Genomic DNA, 19,002 nt, shown 5'->3' with positions numbered 1-19,002 from the left:
CACCAAATGAACTAAGATGCAACTCATGCAGTGTATGTCCTTCTACACAATTAAAGTGTTTGGTTTTAATAGCTCAGAACGTATCCCATCCCATACTTTCTCTGTAAATTTACAATTATGGAAACCTGTCTCCTATTGTGTCAAAGGACAAATTACACTAGACAGGAATAAAAAAACCCCAACAAATGAAAACAGGATCTTACCCTATCAACCTTCATTATTTGGAATCGCTGAGAGATATCAGCTGTGTTGGCTGGCAATCGAGATCTTCCTGACACAAACCTCATGAAAAGGACTCTCTCCTCATTTGAAAATTCTTCAAGGGTATGCCAGAACCACTGTACTAGCTGATGCTGCTCATCAACTTCTCTGTATCGCACAACTTTCTTCAGAACTTCAACTGATATTTCTGGCATTCCACAGACCATTTGCTCCAACTGCTTGGCAGTGAGAAGAGACAACAAAGGAACTGGAACAATCCAAGACATTCCTTCTCTTACAGCAGCTACCTATTGCCCAAAAGAGAAGAGACATCTGAAGTGCAATTGTCTTACTTCTACCACTTACTGTACCATCCAAATGCAAAAGTAATGTATCCGCGGAGAAATGGGATAAAGAGATAGAATTACAGAACATCTGCCAAATACAACCTCCCACACATGCATCCCCCATAAGGGCTGTATCCTCTCTCAGAATCCTGAAGAATATTACAGGCATTTTAAATCGTAACTGCACATTAAAGAACATGTTTTGATACAAAACAGAACAACTTAAAAAAGTACAAGTTAGCAACACACATGATGATGGCTAAACCAAAAAACTGTGTAAATACCATACATCTGAGCTGGAACAAAGTCATATTTGTAAGAAGTCAGTACTTGTTCTGGAAGACTTAGGATTTGGTACCTCTGAAGAGAAAGTTACTTTTCTAATGCAGATAATATCATACATGCATCTATATCTTGAGAAAAAGGACAAGAATTTTCCTAGCATGTAATTAGTATACTGCTTTCACAAGCTTCACTATACAAACGAAAAAAACCCCGAAGTATGAAAATGGGTAATTAAAGCTTCTCAAAACATATAATGAAATATTTGTAGTTTCTGTGCTAAAGCAGAAGAGAAATAGTTTTAAGTTAAAATTGCAGGTTATTTTCTCAAGTGGGGCGGACAGTTGCCGTGCGGCTGCTCTAATGAAAGACAAGTTCTGATTTCTGCTCTTCTGTCAACTCAGAAATTACTAAGAAAAACAGGACAAATTTAAAACAAAACCCCAGAACAGTTTGTGGGGGGGAAAAAGCCACGGGGACCTAAGTGAGATGCAGAAAGCCAAGCTTTTCTTATTCCCTCATGAACTGTAATGGAAACTTGCGTAAATCGAAAACACTGTTCACAGTAACAGTGGGGGTAGTGTCACAACCAGATTCTTACCTGACGGTCGATTTCATGGAGCCTGTACTCAATTGCCCTCTCCACATATTCTTTCCTGTTTGAAAAGGTAAGTGGGATACTGTTCCCTCCAGGGATTATGGGAACCATTTTACCATCCGCACTTTGGCCAACAAAAGAATCTAAAGGAATCATCTGTTATGCAAAACAGGAAAAGTATGTTCAGTGCAAGTCACTCTAGTGATCTAGTTTAATATTTTACTAAGAAGTCACAAACTATTCTAAATGCATATGAAGTGCTTGTTATCCCAATAATGGAGACATTGAATCATATAAAAATAGTGAAGTCAAGGTCAGCCTGATAAAGTAACTACTTTCAGAATAAATCTAAAAGCTCCAACCTTCATATCTTACCTCATGGAAATTTTCTTCAGTAATCCCACTGTCTTCAATGTGAAGAATGCTGTTGAGGGTCTGCACATAGAGCAGATCTACCTCCTCCAAATCCTCCAAGATGAGTGGGATACAACAGAGTTGCTTCCAGACCATTGGAGCCAAATGAAGATCTAATGGCTTTTTTGTACGAATTGCTACACCCATGAGAATGCCCAAGAACTTAAACTGCATCAGATGTTCATCTAAACATGCTGAAGGGTTAAAGAGAAACCTGAAAGAACAAAGAATCAGTGAAAATACGCTAGTATCATTTCTATGCTACTTCGTTAGAAGTAAAAGAACATTTCTAAGCACAGCATAGTAGCTGTTGACACAATTATCAGCAAGGGGTGTCCAAATAAGATTGTTATCTTTAGGTGTTAAAATAATGGAGGATGAGATAGGCAGAACTAATCCTGACCACAAAGGCTGGCATTCTTGATGTTACTCTGAATTCTGCCATCAGCAATCCAGCAAGTTCATGTTAGAACCATGCCCCCTCCTCCATAATAAAGTACCATCACAACCTGAAGGAAAAAATATACTAGAGACAATCATGAAGTCTTAATCATTTGGTATAAAACAGTTAATAGAAGATTTTAATTTTCACCCACTAACATCTGCAATAAAAGCAAATCCTGGACAACTTACCTATCCCTATTGTAGCCTACTTCAGCTGTAGCATTTGGGGAAGGAATAAGCAGGTCTACTATTCCAGTTTCGAGTTCCTTAAAAATTAACAAAAAAAGCCTTCTTAGATACAGGGATAACAAACCTATTACAGAAATACTATGACATTATAGCACTACAAGACAGAATCCATTATAGTGATGATTACTTCTCACAAATTAGTGTGAAACATTTAAGAGAAAGCAAACACAGCAGGGATGATTTAGTTACAGAAGCATCTTTATTTAAAGACCTGCCCTTCTGTCAGACTATAATGGGTATTTTACTGTGACCGCTCCGTGATACGTTCCTGGTACCTGTTTCAAAAATAATCAGAAGCCATAAGCTACCTGTGCACCTTTTTCAAGAAGCAAATCTTCCAGTGAGTTCTGTTCTGAACCCACATCACACCTCATACTTGATGTCTAGGAAAGAACCCCAAAATTATGCCTCAAGGCCTTACCTGAATCAACTCTACTCTTACACGTTTACAGCTTCAGAATTTCCATTAATAAATGGGAGTTCTTCAGTTTCTTCCATCCTGTATCCTAACTCCAATGCCACCTCCAGCACTATCCATAGCTGTTGCCCTGTCCCAGACTAAGCAGATACACTAATTATCCTCACTAATCCTCATTCTTTGGGTTTTGAGGCTCCTGAAAGATTAAGGAACAACTAAACTTCTGCACTTTCTGCTACTGATCTCCTTTCCAGCACTGAATCTGAGAGGTGACACGTATCTTCGGGTATGTGAGAAACACCTGCCTGAGATGTCTCTGTATTGTATGCATGGAATGTACTGGAATCACAGAATACAGTACAACTTCTCTTACGGAAGGTATTGGCTAGACAGAATGGGGGGTTGCAAAATGCTCCCATGATGTGTACGGGACACCTCCGGATTCCAAAGGGCCTACTGTACACTAGTTACAGTGCAGCCTTATGGCATCTCCTTGCCACAATCTAGGAAGATTTCTTTATCCTCAGAGACATCCCTAAGCAGGCAGCTCTCAAGTTGTGGCTCAGGACTGAAGAACAAGTTATTTGCTATGCTGCAAAAAGGAAATTTGAAAAATACTAAGACACCAGAGAGAATAAAACCTCTACCCAGGCATTTTGAACTAAAAGACTTTTCATACCTGACACATTTCTGTAATAGTGTCATCAAACACTCCACCTGCATCATCAGCTCCTTCTCCAACCAGTTTCACTTTCCAGGCACGGGAAGGTAGGCGAAGGTCTGATGCATTCAGCTTTACCACTTGTCTTGCTATCTGTACAAAAATGGGCTTGCATTTCCGACCTCTTTCCAAAAAAGGAGAAAAAGAAAAAGACACAGCCATACAATGTAACTCATAAACACACAAACACTACTTAAGTCGCTTGATTAACAAAGGTGTACAGAGCTCAGTATGCCAAAAGTTATGGAAAATGTATGAATATCGGTATTCATTTAAGGTCTAATATGATGCCTGTGAAAACAATACTGACCTGGTTGATATCCTTTTCACAGTAATCTGTGGCCCATAGTTTTTCCCCTGAACCATAGTTTTTCCTATAGAGCGTACCATGGGGAGCGTGTATACTCGTGGTGCTAGCAAGGGCCTTAGCTGTCCTTGGACTATTCCCCATGTCCCAGCATTGTAATGAGATGTACTGTTCTGCAATAAAGCGGTATGAGAATAAACATATTAATACAGGATATTAATTCCATTCTTTACAGAATAAAAACCTTCACTAGCACTTCAATGTTTCAGGAAACAAGACAGGTTAGCACTTTTTGTTTCCAGCTTTGAGGCTAATAAGCTTTTGGAAACTGAAGCGTTAACATGTCCACGTTAGCATAAGCAAAAATATGTAACAATACTCTGACAAAGTTTGGTTAATCTGGACTTACATATTTTTTTATTTATTACAAAAATCCTATAGAACCTATTACTAAGATCCACCTTGATCTGGTCAGAAACTCTCTAAGTGACATGGCATAACACAATGCAGCTAAACTGTTTTTTTTTCAAATGGAATTTTACCTGGTTATTGGGGCTGAGGTTAAGTAATCGCCATGAAGAGTACATGAGGTCAGAAAAATGGTACAGCAGTCTGAGCCTTGCTCTTACTGTATGAATGCTCACTTCTTTCAGTGCCCCATACTGTGGTGGAATGGCATCAGGTAAACCAAGCTGTAAAGGCACTGAAACACCTATCACAGGAAAAGAAAAAAAAGCGTTATTTTATAAAGGGTAGCTGTACTGCTTTTGGCTGGGATGGAGTTGATTTTCTTTGCAGTATCTTATGCAGTGCTTAGCTGCCTACTGGAGTTAAACCACAAGAGTAGCAAAATTAAGAGACTAAGATAACTTGAAAACCTGCATGGATATAAAACAAAACAAATTTTATCCCAAATGTTCAGAAGTTCTTGTTGCACTCATCCCCCAGGAAACACAAAGACTAAATCAAATGACCATACAAACAATCTCAGTTCTTTACCTGGAGCTCTGGGTGGAACAGGCGGAGCTGTCCAGGCAGCACTATGGCAGCGTCCTGCTGAAATCTGTCGAACATTCTTTCCTTGCAGGACTGTTATTAGGGTTGGTTCTCTGACATGGTTGGTATGGCCCAGTCCAAGCTGACAATTTGTAACAGATGTAAAAGCCAGAAAGAAGAATCAACAACTGTCATGATATTTCTAAAACTCTTTAAGCAAAAATTCAGAGCAAATGGTAAAAATGGTATTTGTTTACAGTGTATATTGGGATAAAATATATTTACCCTATATATCTTTTATTATGCTAGCATTTACCTTTTATTTTTGATAGAATATAGCATCTGTACTCAATGGGAGTAGCAGATCTAGGTGTCAAAGAGATCTTAAAACAGCTAGAGATTTTTTGCAAGCTCTTTGCAGAACGAGGAACTAATCTATGCTGCTAAGTCATCTGTGTTGCAGTCTTTCTCATGCACAGTCACACAGCTCATATGTCTCTTCTGTGCCATTTAAATACCATGCACATAAATTCCTACAATGGTTTATGAAAACACAATTTGTGTAAAGTTTACTGAAGCTGTTCTGATTTTTTACTGATAGTTTCGTATCATGTGAACATCACATCATTCATTTCATATTCTAAAAGTGAAAGTTTCATATTATAAGGGTATTTTTTTTTACCACTTCATATAAAACAACTTTTTTGCAGTGCAATGGAAATCATATAAAACAGGCTACCAAAATGAAGTTTCTCTGCATTTTTTTTACCCTAACAATTTTTTCTCTTCCCAAAATACAAAGTAAGCACCCTCTAAAAAAAACCCAAAAAAACCCAAAGAGCTTCCTCTCAGAAATTATTCCAAACAGCTTGCTCAACTAAATCCTTCTCAGAAACTCAATCCTGAAATACCAGAGGATGAACTTATCCCAGACTTCCTGAAACACCAACAGCCAACATATCAAGAGGTTCTTTCTTATCCTGTATCATGCAAAACTGTCAAAAAGCTGAAGTCCTTTCAAAAATTTGAGTGAGGGTGAGGGAGGAAAAGAGACTTTTAGGGGCAGGGATAAAATTAGGGTCCCAAACAAAAGAGAGTATTTATGATTTTTTTTTCCCCTGATTTAAAAAAAAACCTACTCTCTAAAGAAAGTTCTATTTTCTTTATGAAATGCATATAAAGAGCTGACAAATCTGACACCAGCAATAAATGTTTTCAGTGCTTTCCCAAACTACTACCATGTAAGAGCATAGGAAAGAGAAAATAATGGAAATGCCTAAAATGTTATTATGGTAAGGGGGGAAGGAGGAGAACAAAAATAAAAGCTTTCTCTTCCATAAAAATAAAGATATTCTGACCACATCTGTAAAATACAATTATAGCCTTATAAAGATTAGAAATAAACAGGGAATAGTACATACCTGCCCTTCAGAGTTGCTACCCCAAGCATATACATCCCCTGTAGATGATAAAGCTAGTGTGTGCTCTGCTCCTACAGCTATGTCTTCAATGAAGATTCCTGACAGGACTGGAACCTGTTGGGGTCTGTTGTGATTTCGAGCCCGACCTTCTGGCAAACCTATCAGGCGATCTAAAATTGCAAGCACATGTCTATATATGTAAAGAACATTAAAAAGTTAATTTTACTTGCAGGCAGAAGTCAGGGAGGGACAAAAAGCAATTCTACAAACTCTTGGAACTGGGACACAAGTGCAATTGGTTAGGGAGAAATGTAGTGTATGTTTCCTACAAAACATTGCTCCCTACAGTGCTCATTTACATTGCTGAAGCTGTTATTTTCACTTTAAGTCTGAAACAAGATCAATTTCTCTTAAAACAAGACTTCTAGATCTAAATGTATGGTTTTATAATACATAGGAATTAACTGATTTGAGAAGTTTAAACACATTTTATTCAGCGCACTTGGAAATTTTCCTGTCCAGATTTATAAACAACTCATGTAGGCATATGCTTTATTAGACAAAGTAAACTTTGAAGTAACCCAAAGTTTCTGGACACGTGAAATTTAATGAAGTTTTAGGAAAACACTCTTGAAAAAGTAAACTGAAAGGCCCTCCTGATACCAAACTAGAGCAAGCTCCAAGTCTGGATTTCAGGCATATGTGAAAATTACATTGCTGAAGTTCCAAAATTCAGATTAGGTCATCACAAATCTAAAAAGTAGCATTAGGTTAGTCTTATAAATATGTGTTTGATATTTCACTTTCGCTTGCAATACACAAAAAGCTATAAATAGAAAGGTCCCAATACCAGATTATCCTACCTTGTCCAAAAGTATATACATGACCATCTTTTGTCAGTGCAACAGAGAACTGAGTTCCACACGCAACTTTTTTTATTCCAATCCCACAAAGAATATCCACTTTCTAGGGAGTAAGTGAAAGGAAAACGAGTTATGGTATTACGAAGACATAAACAGAGAGCACACGTGTATTTAATCTGTAACTCCTGCTTCCAAAAAGAAATTTTATAATTCCCACTGTGCAATGCATACATTGTAGGATTACTCTAAGTAATGTTTGTAAACTAATACAGGAAACTGAGATACAGTTTTCTCTTTAATGGAACTAACACCTTGTTCTATGTACAATGATTCAAAATACCTTTTTTTAACTGGGAGTGAGCAGGGAGTGGCATGGGAGGAAGTAGATGAGTGTGTAAACAACCTTCCCCCTAAATTCCCAAATAAGAAAGCTCTTCTTTAAGTTAATCCTAAGATTTTCACTATTAGTATTGCCACTGAGATAAGGTCACTATTATTTACGTGAAATCCTTTAAAGTATCAGGCTTAGCATAACACATAATCAGAATTATTTATGCCAGATTGTATTAGAACGGTATAGTAGATGGAATTAATAATTTAACTTCTGAAAATTACACTCTGAACACTGCGTAATACATTTAACAACAGTGAAAATTTATGCAAAGAATAATCTATGAATTCTAACCTGTGGTGAGGATTTTGCAGTGGAATTTCCCAAACCAAGTTTACCATAATCTCCATCTCCAAAAGCCCAAACCATTGATCCATCTGTTGACACAGCTACAGTATGATTGAGTCCACAGGCCACCTGGTTGAGAGAAATGTTATGTTAAATGTTGTTACCACAGAAGAAAAATCATGTTTTAAAAAAACGAGTATCCTTTTAAAACCATTAAAACTTCCATTGCTTCATTGCTTATTACAGTATTTTGAAGACATTCAGGACCACAGTAGTATTTTTTAGGTATTTGCTTCATCTCAGCTCCTGAAACCAAAGGACAGTACTATGCTACACATACTCACTGTTTAAGAATATAAAATAGGTCATGAATTCATGCTTAGAAATGCCTAAATCTTGAAGTGTCAAAATGTTAAAAAACATGGGCAGTTTTGCAGAAAGAGGATCAAAAGAGTCAGGAAAGGAATTATTTAAAAAGTTATGCACAGTCAAATTCTGCCATCATAATCAAAATAAAAGCCAAGGTTAAAAAAACCAGAACACTTAAATATGTTGAAAACATCAGCTTTAAACAAAGATACATTGCTAGTTTTAGATAAACCGTGCCTGTCCAATCTGGTAACCTTCCAGCGCCGTCACTCGTTCTGGAAGTTTCTTATTGGAAGTATTTCCAAGTCCTAATCGACCATAATCACCATTCCCAAATGTAAAAAGTTTGCCATCTGCTGTCACCACAGCTGAATGTTTGAAGCCACATGACATCTAGAAGAAAAATCATCATAATTTTTATGCACATTTTAAAACTGGGGAGAAAATATTGGCTATTACATGTACCTTTTCGTAACATCTTTTTCTCCCCTAAACGATATTCACTTTATAAAGAGCTAAAATACAGATATTTTAGTATTAATGATTTCTCCAACAATCTATCTCTTACTCTTCTCAACAGTAATGTTGAGGAGGAGGACAGGCAGATATCTGCGTGAAGAAAGGCTTTCAGGTGGTTTATTTATTTATTTTTACCAACTACTGTTTTCTTCAAGCAGATTGCTTTTGTTGTCGAGTGGTTTATATTTACGTAAAGAAACCTTCTGTCAAAGCCAAATATGTTTTTGTGCATTGTTATAATGCACACTTAGTACTTAGGAGGTGGTCTCGGTGACTAGTTTTATAGGTCAAAGTCACCTGACAAGGACCAAGGGAAACTTCTAAATCATGTCTGCATTTTGACAACCTTTTGATCATTCATCTCTTCTATGCTCTTTCTAATTTTCAGTCTTCTCCAGTAACAACTGTCAATTAACATCACACATCAACAGTGAGCTCTGTGATATTAACATCCTTGGACTGGAAACTATCAACTTGCTTCATAATGCTCAGAGATGTGAGAAGTTGCCTGTTTTCTTTCAGTATATGAATTCAAGCTGTCAAGACTGACAACGGTTCTGGAACACTCCCAGCACTAGGTTACCACACTTGCAGTTTGTAGGAGATAAAAATTATTTTGGAACCTGCACCACTTCTTCTCCTTGCAGAGCCTCTATTTGTCGAGGTCTGCGCTGTCTGTCGCTGTTCCCATGTCCCAGTTTGCCATAATCTCCATCTCCCCAGCTAAAGACTTCCCCACTTTCTGTTAAAGCCATGGAATGGCCATCAGATCCACAAGAGGTCACCAGCTGTGTTACAACAAAGCCTGTTAAAGAAAAATGAGAAAACAAAGTTTAGAGCAAATTATAATGAACTCTTAACATGCATGTATCCAAGCACCCCTACTGGTAGCCAATCAAGTCTGGGAAAAGGAATCAACCACGATAACCGTTTTCCTGTTACAGCAATTTATTTAGCTTTGTTTTGAACAAAACCTTTGTCTTCTCATGTACAACCTATGCTTCTGCCCTGCTATCAGTTTTGAAATGAAATTTTCCTATCATGAGCAAACACTTTTCCCTTCCTAAAACTAAGGAATTTTAACATATTACTACTTAAACCTTAAGGAAAAATGAACACCTAGTTTATTTGTTCAATTTTTTAATTAAAGACTGCAATATTTTAATGTGTAAATCTGAAAAAATAGCATCAACACAAATAATTATATTAACTACCAAAATGCTTATTTGCGGTCTATCAATTCACTCATTTCAAACCCAACAATTTTACCTTGCAGTGCTGAAATGACTGTTAACACATGAAGATCATCAGAATTTCCTTGTCCCAGTCGTCCATAGCTCCCTTCTCCACAAGCCAAAACCGTGCCATTAGCTTGAATGACAAAAGTACAATTCTGACCACAAACCACCTAGTTTATAAAGACACAAAGGAGTTTTAATGATTTTTTCTTATTCGATGCAGCAACGTTGCAATACCTTCATTACAGTGTATAATCTCCTTTTTGTTTTTTTCTTTGTAATTATATCAAGACAACAGACTCTTCTGCCACACTGCAAATACGTTTGTGACAACCCTATTAACATAAGACTTCACTCACCCCGTGTTTAATGGAGTTTTGTCACCAGTCACATCATAACAAAAATTCCTTCACTGAAACTCGCTACTAGTTTTGACAAACCTTCTCGAAGCGAGAGAAATCACAATATACTCCTACCTGAGATTTAGTTTTGACGTTTCCATCCTGAATGTCAATGTTATTTCAGAAAACAAAATTGGCATATGTATTATGTTAAAGCTGTGCAGGTATTTTCAAATCATACCCATATCAAACGATTTTGTTTTGTCAGATTTCAGTGGCTTCTTGGTTTGAATTTGTCAATTAAAGACTTTCTCCTTAGTGAAAACACATGTTTTGGGGGTAATTTACAGTCAAATCAAACAACAAATTGAGAAGACATTTGGAGAGAGGTTTTGACAAACTGTACAAACAATACATGGTGAATCATTAAATCATGACTGTTTTGAAGTGGTCACCTGCTGAGCCTGAGAGAATGAAGGTGCTGCTACTGGTATCATAACATTTCTCCCAGCTTCTGCTAACTGTCCATGTCTTCCTGCTCCCCACAGATACACATCACATTTGCCTCCCAAGTGCCAATCCTACGGAATAGCATGAAAGAATGCTTTAAAACAAGAGTACTTTCAACAGATTACGATGCTTAAAAAAAAAAAAAAAATTAAAAATCCCCAAACCATAAATTTTACTAACCTCTGGCCTTGACGTTGCCCAAGACATTATCTGTTCATCCATACCATTGATCCATTTACTGTTATCCTGCACAACAAAAGCCACCGTTACCACATTCAGTTCAAGAGACGTACATTATTTTTGTGTTATGTAATACGTATTTTCCTTGCTAAGTAAGAACAATATTGACATTCAAATTATTCTAAATTGTATATCAATAAGAACGAATGTGCACAGATGCAAATACATTATTTTTGTCCCTAGGCCAAGTTTATTTCCTTACTACACCTATGTAGTAATGACACTGTTATCCATGACTTGCAATCCAAATCAAAAAAAGAAAAAAACAACAAAATTCATAATGAAGTAATCTTATCCTATTTACTGATGCTTAGGGATTTTTGAAGTTTTAATTGCAAACTGTGGTTTAAATTATACACTTACTGATAAAAGATTTTTATTCCAAAATTCCTATTTTGGTTTACATATCATAACAAGTCATAAAGACAATTGACACCAGCAAAATAATTCGGTGTACAAATGTGTCAAAATGTTACTCTAAAAATAGCATTGTAAAGCTCTACATTTCTTGCTTCTATCATATATGAAAATTACTGTCACAGTTTTGTGTTGTTTTCTTTTGTTTTTTAATATGCAACTGACTTGCACTCATTACACACACAGAGAGCAATCTTTACAGTATATTCTAACCAGTTAACTAAAACATAAACTCAGACAGTTATGCTGGTGCTTAGGTTAATGAATATAAATCTTTACAGTTCAGAGATGTTACCTGCATCATACCATAAGCTCAGTAACAACATGCTTCGCTGTTGAGACAATATAGCACACCTTACCATTAGGAGAGTAAGCTCATCCTCTGGAACAGGCTCCAGGTCTGGAACAGTAAAGGATTCTGGGAATTGTGCTCCCTTGGCCAGGGCTTCAGCAGCTTTTATGGTAGTAGAGAAACACTCTAGCCAGGCCCATTCTGTGGGATTCCAGGCTGAAGGATCTGGGAGGCAGTTCTGGTGATGAGGTGGTACAGGGGGATTGCACAAGAGCTGGTCTAGGTGAAGGCCCACAGCGAGTGATGCCAAGCACTGCATGTAAGGACTATGAACAAGCTGGTCTCCACAAACAACATGGGGCTAAAGGCAAGGGGAGTGGGAGAGAGAAATTGAACATGTGAAGTTAGAAATATGTATTAATCAATTTAGAAGACCATCAAAGCTAGTCCTATAGAAAAATATTTTCTGCCATGCTTAATCAAAGTTTTTCTAATATTTTAAATATTCTCAAATTAGGAGACTACTAGCTTTGAGGTAGTAAAAGACATTTGCAGATAGGATGTAGAAAAGTCTTCTGGGTACTCTGTGGTGAAAGACTGCAACCAGCTGAGATTCAAACAGTGACCTCATGTCAGACACAAATTTTAAACGTTTGCATTAGCTCTTCTTACCTTTTCATAAGCATACTGTTCCTGAAGCATTATTGGCAAACGTTCCAAGAAAGCTCGCATGCAAGGAGCCATATTTAATCCCAGAACTCCTTGCTGTTTCAGTGCAGTCCTACATGTTGCAAGGACGTGATTGGAAGATATCCACTCCGATGTACAGTTCACTACCAACACATCCTGTTTAATAGCAGTCACAAGACACATCAGAAATTAAAAATTCATAAAGCAGGATTATTCAGCCCATTGATTTATCACCGATCATCATAGTTTCCATAGGGGCCAAAAAACACACAAGCTTGAACATTTTTGTCTCTGTTGGTGAATAATCTGCTGACAAATACTACAGAGTAGCATCTCCATTTGCCACTTCCTCGCAGTCCCATGGCAATACTACGATTATCACTCCAAGGAAGAATGCAAATATGGTAATAAGCAGAGTTCATTTCAGTGAATGCTGTAACCTCAGTTTAGGATTTAGTTTAGGTGTAACCTTAATTTAGGATTTGCCTTGTAATGTGACCTTCAATATTTGGTCTGAATTCAGGAAAGACTCAAAGAATTCCAAAATACCGAGAACCACATGCAGCATGACTCTACTAACAGGAGTCGTAACTTGTGCCATATTTATCTTCATTCACAAAAAATACCATCTTTCGGAATAATCAACAGTTATGAAACTTCTGTGCAGATGCCAGCAGTTCCTGACACAGCAAACAATGAAGTAAATTCTGCTGCTCCTTAAAAATTTCTGAGGTTCAGGCTGCTTTAGACTAAGTTAGATCACTGAAGTATCTTATTTGCTGGGGGAAATGAAACATTTCTTCATGCTGCATAAAGGCAAAAAAAATTAAATCTGTCTTCTGTTTATTTTCATTATCCATTAAACATAGAAACTGATGTAACTGGTGTGCAGCATCCTTTATAACCACCAGCTCAGAACAATTCTACCCTGCCCCCCCAAATTAAACATGAGATACTAGTAAAAAAACCCCAGTCTTTTTAGGGTGATAGTTGAAAGCCAAAAAAACATGTCTTGAAAATAAGACTTAGATATTTTTATCTTTATTAAAAAAAAAAAAAGGAAAAAAAAAAAGAAAGGAAAAATAAACACAGACAAATGGCATTTTCTTTTAGTCAAAGATTTGAAAGAAGATTATTTAACACATAGTATCACCTTTGATCTGTTAGAGCAAGCAGCTACTCCAACTTCAGGTATCCATACTGCAGTCTGAATAGCTCCAGAACCTATCACAACACTCTGTAATACTGAACCATCCTAAAGAAAGAAGTGTTTTGAGTCAGTGTGTATACACAGCTACTTTTCTGTTTAAATGAATACAATCACACTCCTAAGGGATGATATTCTTCCAAGCTGTTCAATAACTATTTAAAAACTGAAATGTTTATACTAAAAGCAAAAATAATTTCTAGCATTTTTATCATATGAAGGAGATAACATAACTAAGGATTTAGAAGTGTTTATTAATCCACATTATTTGACTCTTGGAAAAGTTCTCAAAGTAAGAGAACATTGTTCCCAACTACAGAGTGTGGCTGGTTCTGCAAAGCCTAACTTACATGACCAAGCTGACAGAATGCATCAATAGTAGAACCATAAAATATAAAATACTTAAATGTTAAGTACAACTTCAATTTATATTTTATTATTTATCATTTTATACCATTATTTTACACCATGTTTTGTCTAATGTTTCTAACATGCCGGGGGGGGGGGGGCGGGGGGGGGGAAGCAAGCTAGTCTGATGCCTTGACCGTTTCAGATACTCATACTAAAAAAAGATTCATGCCACATCAAAGATGATCTTACCCGTAAAGACCAAATATTCATGAGGCCACCAAGTCCACCAGATACTAATGCCAGTCCATCAGGACTGAATGCAACAGTCCGAACAGGAGTAATATGTCCCCTCAGCTGAAATACACACTTGACTTCCACTGCTTTTCTGTATCCATCCTGCAAATTATTTCATAGTTATGGAACACTGAACTATTTACAGAAAATGGAATAGCATAACAGCTTCTGTATTCTGCAATAAATACTGATCATCCGTAGAGATGGGGTAATTTCCATAAGATAATAAAAATGACCAGTACTATGATAATATAAATATCTTTGTCACATTATCACCTTTTCTCCCCTTACAAAATGCCAGCAACATTAAAGACAGCATTACATTTACATAGGTGAAATTAATCTTGACATAATTTTATGTAGAAAAAATTTAAACTCTTACTAAATTTTACTTTATCAACTTTTAAAAGAATGAAAACAGATCAAAATATGATCTTTCACCAAATAAAATTCATTGACACCCATGATTTTCATTACCTGTTCAGAAAATCCCTGCATGTATACAAATGCAGTATCAATTTTTTAGCAAATGACTTCTCTCAGGAAGTGTTGAGATTTGAGTAACCTGCTCACATTCTTCTCCTCCCCCAATTTCAGAATGAGCAAAGAGAATTTCTTGAACACCAAGTTTACTCCACTTACCTTGGCACTTGTTTCTTGGTCCCACCATCCTTCTGAGCAAGTTGAGCTGGACTGCAGTGTGATTACTATGTCCTGGGGAACAGTCCAGACACACACCAAACCATTGTGGCATCCTCTAAAGGAAGTAGGATAAATCAGAAAAACAAAGTGAAGGTATTTACTAACAAAATGTAAGTGGTCTGGTATTAACTTAAAATATCAGCAGCCTTCACCACTTTCCTATAAAACTATACTGTATCAATTAATCTGAAGTGGAAAGGCATGTTCCCAATGGGTAAATGCATTTTTTTCCTATTCCTCCCTGCCCTCTGCATTTCAATTTTTACTAACAACATATTCTCAGAAAAAATACTTGGATGAAGCAAAAAAATTTCAAGCAGGAACACAACACACAGGTCTCATGGCATGGAGAAAACAGTTGGTAACGTGACCAGAGCCACCCTCTCCATTTGAATTCTGAAGCCTCATGGAACTCATGGCAACTGGCTTACTGAATGAATGTTACTTAAAAAAAGAGACAAAGCTTCTTTGCTCTGGACACTAAAGACTGGTAGAAAAGATCTGCAAAAGAGCTATAGAAACCACAAAAAAAATTACATACGTAGCTAGTAAAAGCTGCAACTTGGGTCCTTTCCCTGGAAGAGCACACCAAGCAATGCCATTCACAAGAGCTGGATGGGACAGTGAATGCAGACGTCTCCAACATCCTCCCATATACCCCCAGAGTTTCACTGTTTCTTCTTTGGCACATGTCAGAAGAATCTTACCAGTTGGATCCCACTTCATACTAACAATCATATCCTATTGGATTTTTAAAAATTAAAAGTCAGTATGGAGTAACACAGTAAGAACAGAGGAAATTTAACCCTCAGAGCTAATGTGATGTTTAATTATTAATAACAAAGAACATTTTATTCTCAAATAAGTTGTTACAGAGATAGTGAGTTACAATTAATGAAATCACAAGAATACTTTTCAGAACCACCAAATTAAAAATAAAATCCTAGGTTCCTGAGAGAAACTAAAGGGAAAGCATAGGAAAAAAAAACGTTCTCTTTTCATTGCACACCTTTCTTGAATCTTTTTCCCCCCCAAAGAAGTAGACAATTTTCCCTTCTTTTTTTATATTATGAAATTGTAGTATGAATTACCTTAATGATACACAGTTCATAAACATATTAGGCAATGGGCCAGACATAGCTTTTTGTCTAACCAAGACAGGAAAGGAGAACAACCCATAGTGGAGAAAGCAAGTATAGTTTTATTGTCACAGCATGCTCACTTCTGTGACTACCATGCTTCAAATACCAAGACCAGTTCATGGAAGCACTCAAGATGCTTCTACTAGACCTGTACTTGAGGAATTCTGCTATTAGCCTAACAAATCATTTATGAACTATTAATGACTTGCTATTACATCCTAGCCAAGCAAAGGTTCCAAACCTTTGCGGCTGCATATTTAGAAAAACGTCTTTTGCTTTGCACAGCAAGTCAAACTTTACAAACACGTGACATAACCAAAATTAAAATTTATTATGAGAACTTTTACAAATTAAAAGAACTACAGTCTTTTAAATCCAGACATGCACAGTTGTGCCCTTAATACACTTCTGTCGCTGTACGTACACACATTTCACAATCTCTAAAAGCAAAAAAGGCTATAAAATTTATTTTCCTTTTTAAAAAAAATTGGTAGATTGTTCCTTTAAAATATGTTATGTTTAATATGTGTATCAGCAATAGGTGTGTGTTCATAAAATAATCTGCACTTGACTTTATAAACAGCTTTCAAATAGAGAATAGCTTAAACAGATCTTTACCTACAAAAATTGTACATTGGTTTTAAAAATATTAACTCTACCTTATGTGCATCAACTAGAACGACTCCTCCTTTTTCAAGTGGTTCCTTTGTTCCTATTAGCAATTTTCCATCTGAATAGCCAACTGCAAATGGTCTGTCTTCACTGAACCAGGCAAGGCATGTGACAGACACTACATAAACACACAACACAAAAATTAATTAGACTAAATTGAACTTCACTCCTGCCAAAGAGGTTTTTGCAGTGCAGTTGTCTGAAATATGAAGTGCATAATAACTTCCACCACCACCAAAGTTACTTAACACACTTTTGGTCTGAAAATTTTCTTGAATTTTATAGTAAAAATAAAACTAAGTGCCACTGTAATGACAGCTGTTGAGATTATTTTTGTAATAATTCTTTCATTCTTCTTATTTTTATTAAAATAATTGAATTTATATTCTTGACGTGGTGAAAAGAACTATGCTAGGGAAAAGGAAAAAAGTAGACTGAATTCTATACATGTATCTGAGGTAGGCATGCTTCTAAAAAAAGTGCTGAAAACAACTTGAGCCTTTCTTAGCATTTAGATATTGCCTCATTTGATTCTGAAAAAAAAATCTGCAAATTCCTGAAGAAGCAATATGCAAAACCACTCGATGCTACCAAAGATGTGCTACTTGATATCCCACAGGACTGGAACTATAAATGAAAAATGGCAATAATTCAGTAATTCAAATGACACTGACTACATGCTATCTCTAGACAGAGCAGACACTGCAGGGAATCTATACTGATCTTATAAAATGACAAGGAATGTCTGGATTTAACTGGGTTGCTCCAAACTGTCTGCCTCTCCTGCAGAGGAATCAGGGTGCAGATGGTGATCCCACAGACTTTTCTCCTCCCATGAACACAAGTGAATGATGCTTGCAGGTAAGGTATCAGAAGTCATATTCCATGAACAATAACTAAAAATTGAGATTATATACTTGCTTAATAAAAAAAAGGGGGATGGGGGAGTAATAATTTTAATCACAGAATCATCTCAGTTGGAAAGGACCTTGAAGATCATCTAGTCCAACTGTTAACCTAGCACTGACAGATCCCAACTACACCAGATCCCCAAGTGCTATGTCAACCCACCTCTTGAACACCTCCAGGGACGGGGACTCCACCACCTCCCTGGGCAGCCCATTCCAACGCCTGACTACCCGTTCTGTAAAGAAATGCTTCCTAATATCTAGTCTGAACCTTCCCTGGCCCAACTTGAGGCCATTACCTCTTGTCCTATCGCTTATTACTTGGTTAAAGAGGCTCATCCCCAGCTCTCTGCAACCTCCTTTCAGGGAGCTGTAGAGGGCGATGAGGTCTCCCCTCAGCCTCCTCTTCTCCAGACTAAACAACCCCAGTTCCCTCAGCCGCTCCTCGTACGACATGTACGACCTTTCTACTTAAATACTGATACAGTCACCTACCATCCTTTCTGTAGCAGTGTTCCAGTTCTAGCCGGTGCATGGTTGAAATATCTACAACTTCAATAAGACCAAGAGATCCATCCATACGACCAATTAATAATAATTCTGGAGCGTCTCCTGTCCATGCTGCAGCTGGCCCTTCTTCTGGCCAAGCTAGAGCAGATACCCAGTGAGGCTGAAGATCTAATAATCCTTTTCCTCCTAGGAGCACAAAAAGTTTTTTAAAACTACTTCATCTTCATAAAGAAAAGAAAACAAAAATACTTCCCATGGGAAAATATCAAGAGGTCCTCTTTAGAGCTAGGGCATACTACAAATTCATGTACATTACAAGATGAAGCAAAGGTCCACTAACCTACACAGACACGAAATCTAGCTAATACATCTCAATTATCAGTAAAGTTACATAGTTTTGTTAAGGAAGGAAGCTGAATGCTTCATTAGTCAGTAAATTTATACTTTTTCTGTGGACTGTTTGTTAACATGGGCTGTGTAACTGGTGATTTTCTTAAGTGCAAAACAACAGAATGAAGATTCAGAGATTACAAACGACAAAGTGATTAACAGTCTTCCTCTCAAAGGCATTCTGAAGGTATTATGTTGGATTAGTCAATTGCAGCACAAATGACAGTAAAAATATAAGAAAATTCACTTAAAGATGCTCGCAAACAGAAC

General features: G+C 36.9%; 1 protein-coding gene across 13 annotated transcripts in view; it reads right to left on the bottom strand.

Moving 5' to 3' along the window:
* HERC1 (HECT and RLD domain containing E3 ubiquitin protein ligase family member 1) overlaps nucleotides 1-19,002 on the bottom strand; it is a 136,299-nt gene that overhangs the window by 1,357 nt on the left and 115,940 nt on the right. For 12 of the 13 annotated variants that reach the window (XM_074880966.1, XM_074880963.1, XM_074880968.1 and 9 more), the window contains 24 exons: nucleotides 18,328-18,528; nucleotides 16,912-17,042; nucleotides 15,652-15,851; nucleotides 15,051-15,165; nucleotides 14,364-14,510; nucleotides 13,710-13,811; nucleotides 12,539-12,712; nucleotides 11,934-12,227; nucleotides 11,098-11,163; nucleotides 10,863-10,988; nucleotides 10,098-10,236; nucleotides 9,452-9,633; nucleotides 8,547-8,702; nucleotides 7,947-8,069; nucleotides 7,262-7,364; nucleotides 6,399-6,568; nucleotides 4,981-5,119; nucleotides 4,524-4,693; nucleotides 3,985-4,154; nucleotides 3,633-3,798; nucleotides 2,476-2,552; nucleotides 1,804-2,056; nucleotides 1,432-1,584; nucleotides 204-509 (listed from right to left, as the gene is read on the bottom strand). In XM_074880966.1, the coding sequence (XP_074737067.1) occupies nucleotides 204-509; nucleotides 1,432-1,584; nucleotides 1,804-2,056; nucleotides 2,476-2,552; nucleotides 3,633-3,798; nucleotides 3,985-4,154; nucleotides 4,524-4,693; nucleotides 4,981-5,119; nucleotides 6,399-6,568; nucleotides 7,262-7,364; nucleotides 7,947-8,069; nucleotides 8,547-8,702; nucleotides 9,452-9,633; nucleotides 10,098-10,236; nucleotides 10,863-10,988; nucleotides 11,098-11,163; nucleotides 11,934-12,227; nucleotides 12,539-12,712; nucleotides 13,710-13,811; nucleotides 14,364-14,510; nucleotides 15,051-15,165; nucleotides 15,652-15,851; nucleotides 16,912-17,042; nucleotides 18,328-18,528 (3,863 nt within the window). Of the gene's footprint in view, nucleotides 1-203; nucleotides 510-1,431; nucleotides 1,585-1,803; nucleotides 2,057-2,475; nucleotides 2,553-3,632; nucleotides 3,799-3,984; nucleotides 4,155-4,523; nucleotides 4,694-4,980; nucleotides 5,120-6,398; nucleotides 6,589-7,261; nucleotides 7,365-7,946; nucleotides 8,070-8,546; nucleotides 8,703-9,451; nucleotides 9,634-10,097; nucleotides 10,237-10,862; nucleotides 10,989-11,097; nucleotides 11,164-11,933; nucleotides 12,228-12,538; nucleotides 12,713-13,709; nucleotides 13,812-14,363; nucleotides 14,511-15,050; nucleotides 15,166-15,651; nucleotides 15,852-16,911; nucleotides 17,043-18,327; nucleotides 18,529-19,002 lie in introns of those variants that run through there. The other variant, XM_074880977.1, reaches the window with a different exon arrangement.

The sequence above is a fragment of the Strix uralensis genome, chromosome 11 (genome assembly GCF_047716275.1).
Source record: "Strix uralensis isolate ZFMK-TIS-50842 chromosome 11, bStrUra1, whole genome shotgun sequence".
NCBI lineage: Eukaryota > Metazoa > Chordata > Aves > Strigiformes > Strigidae > Strix > Strix uralensis.
This window is presented reverse-complemented; position numbering and strand designations above follow the sequence as displayed.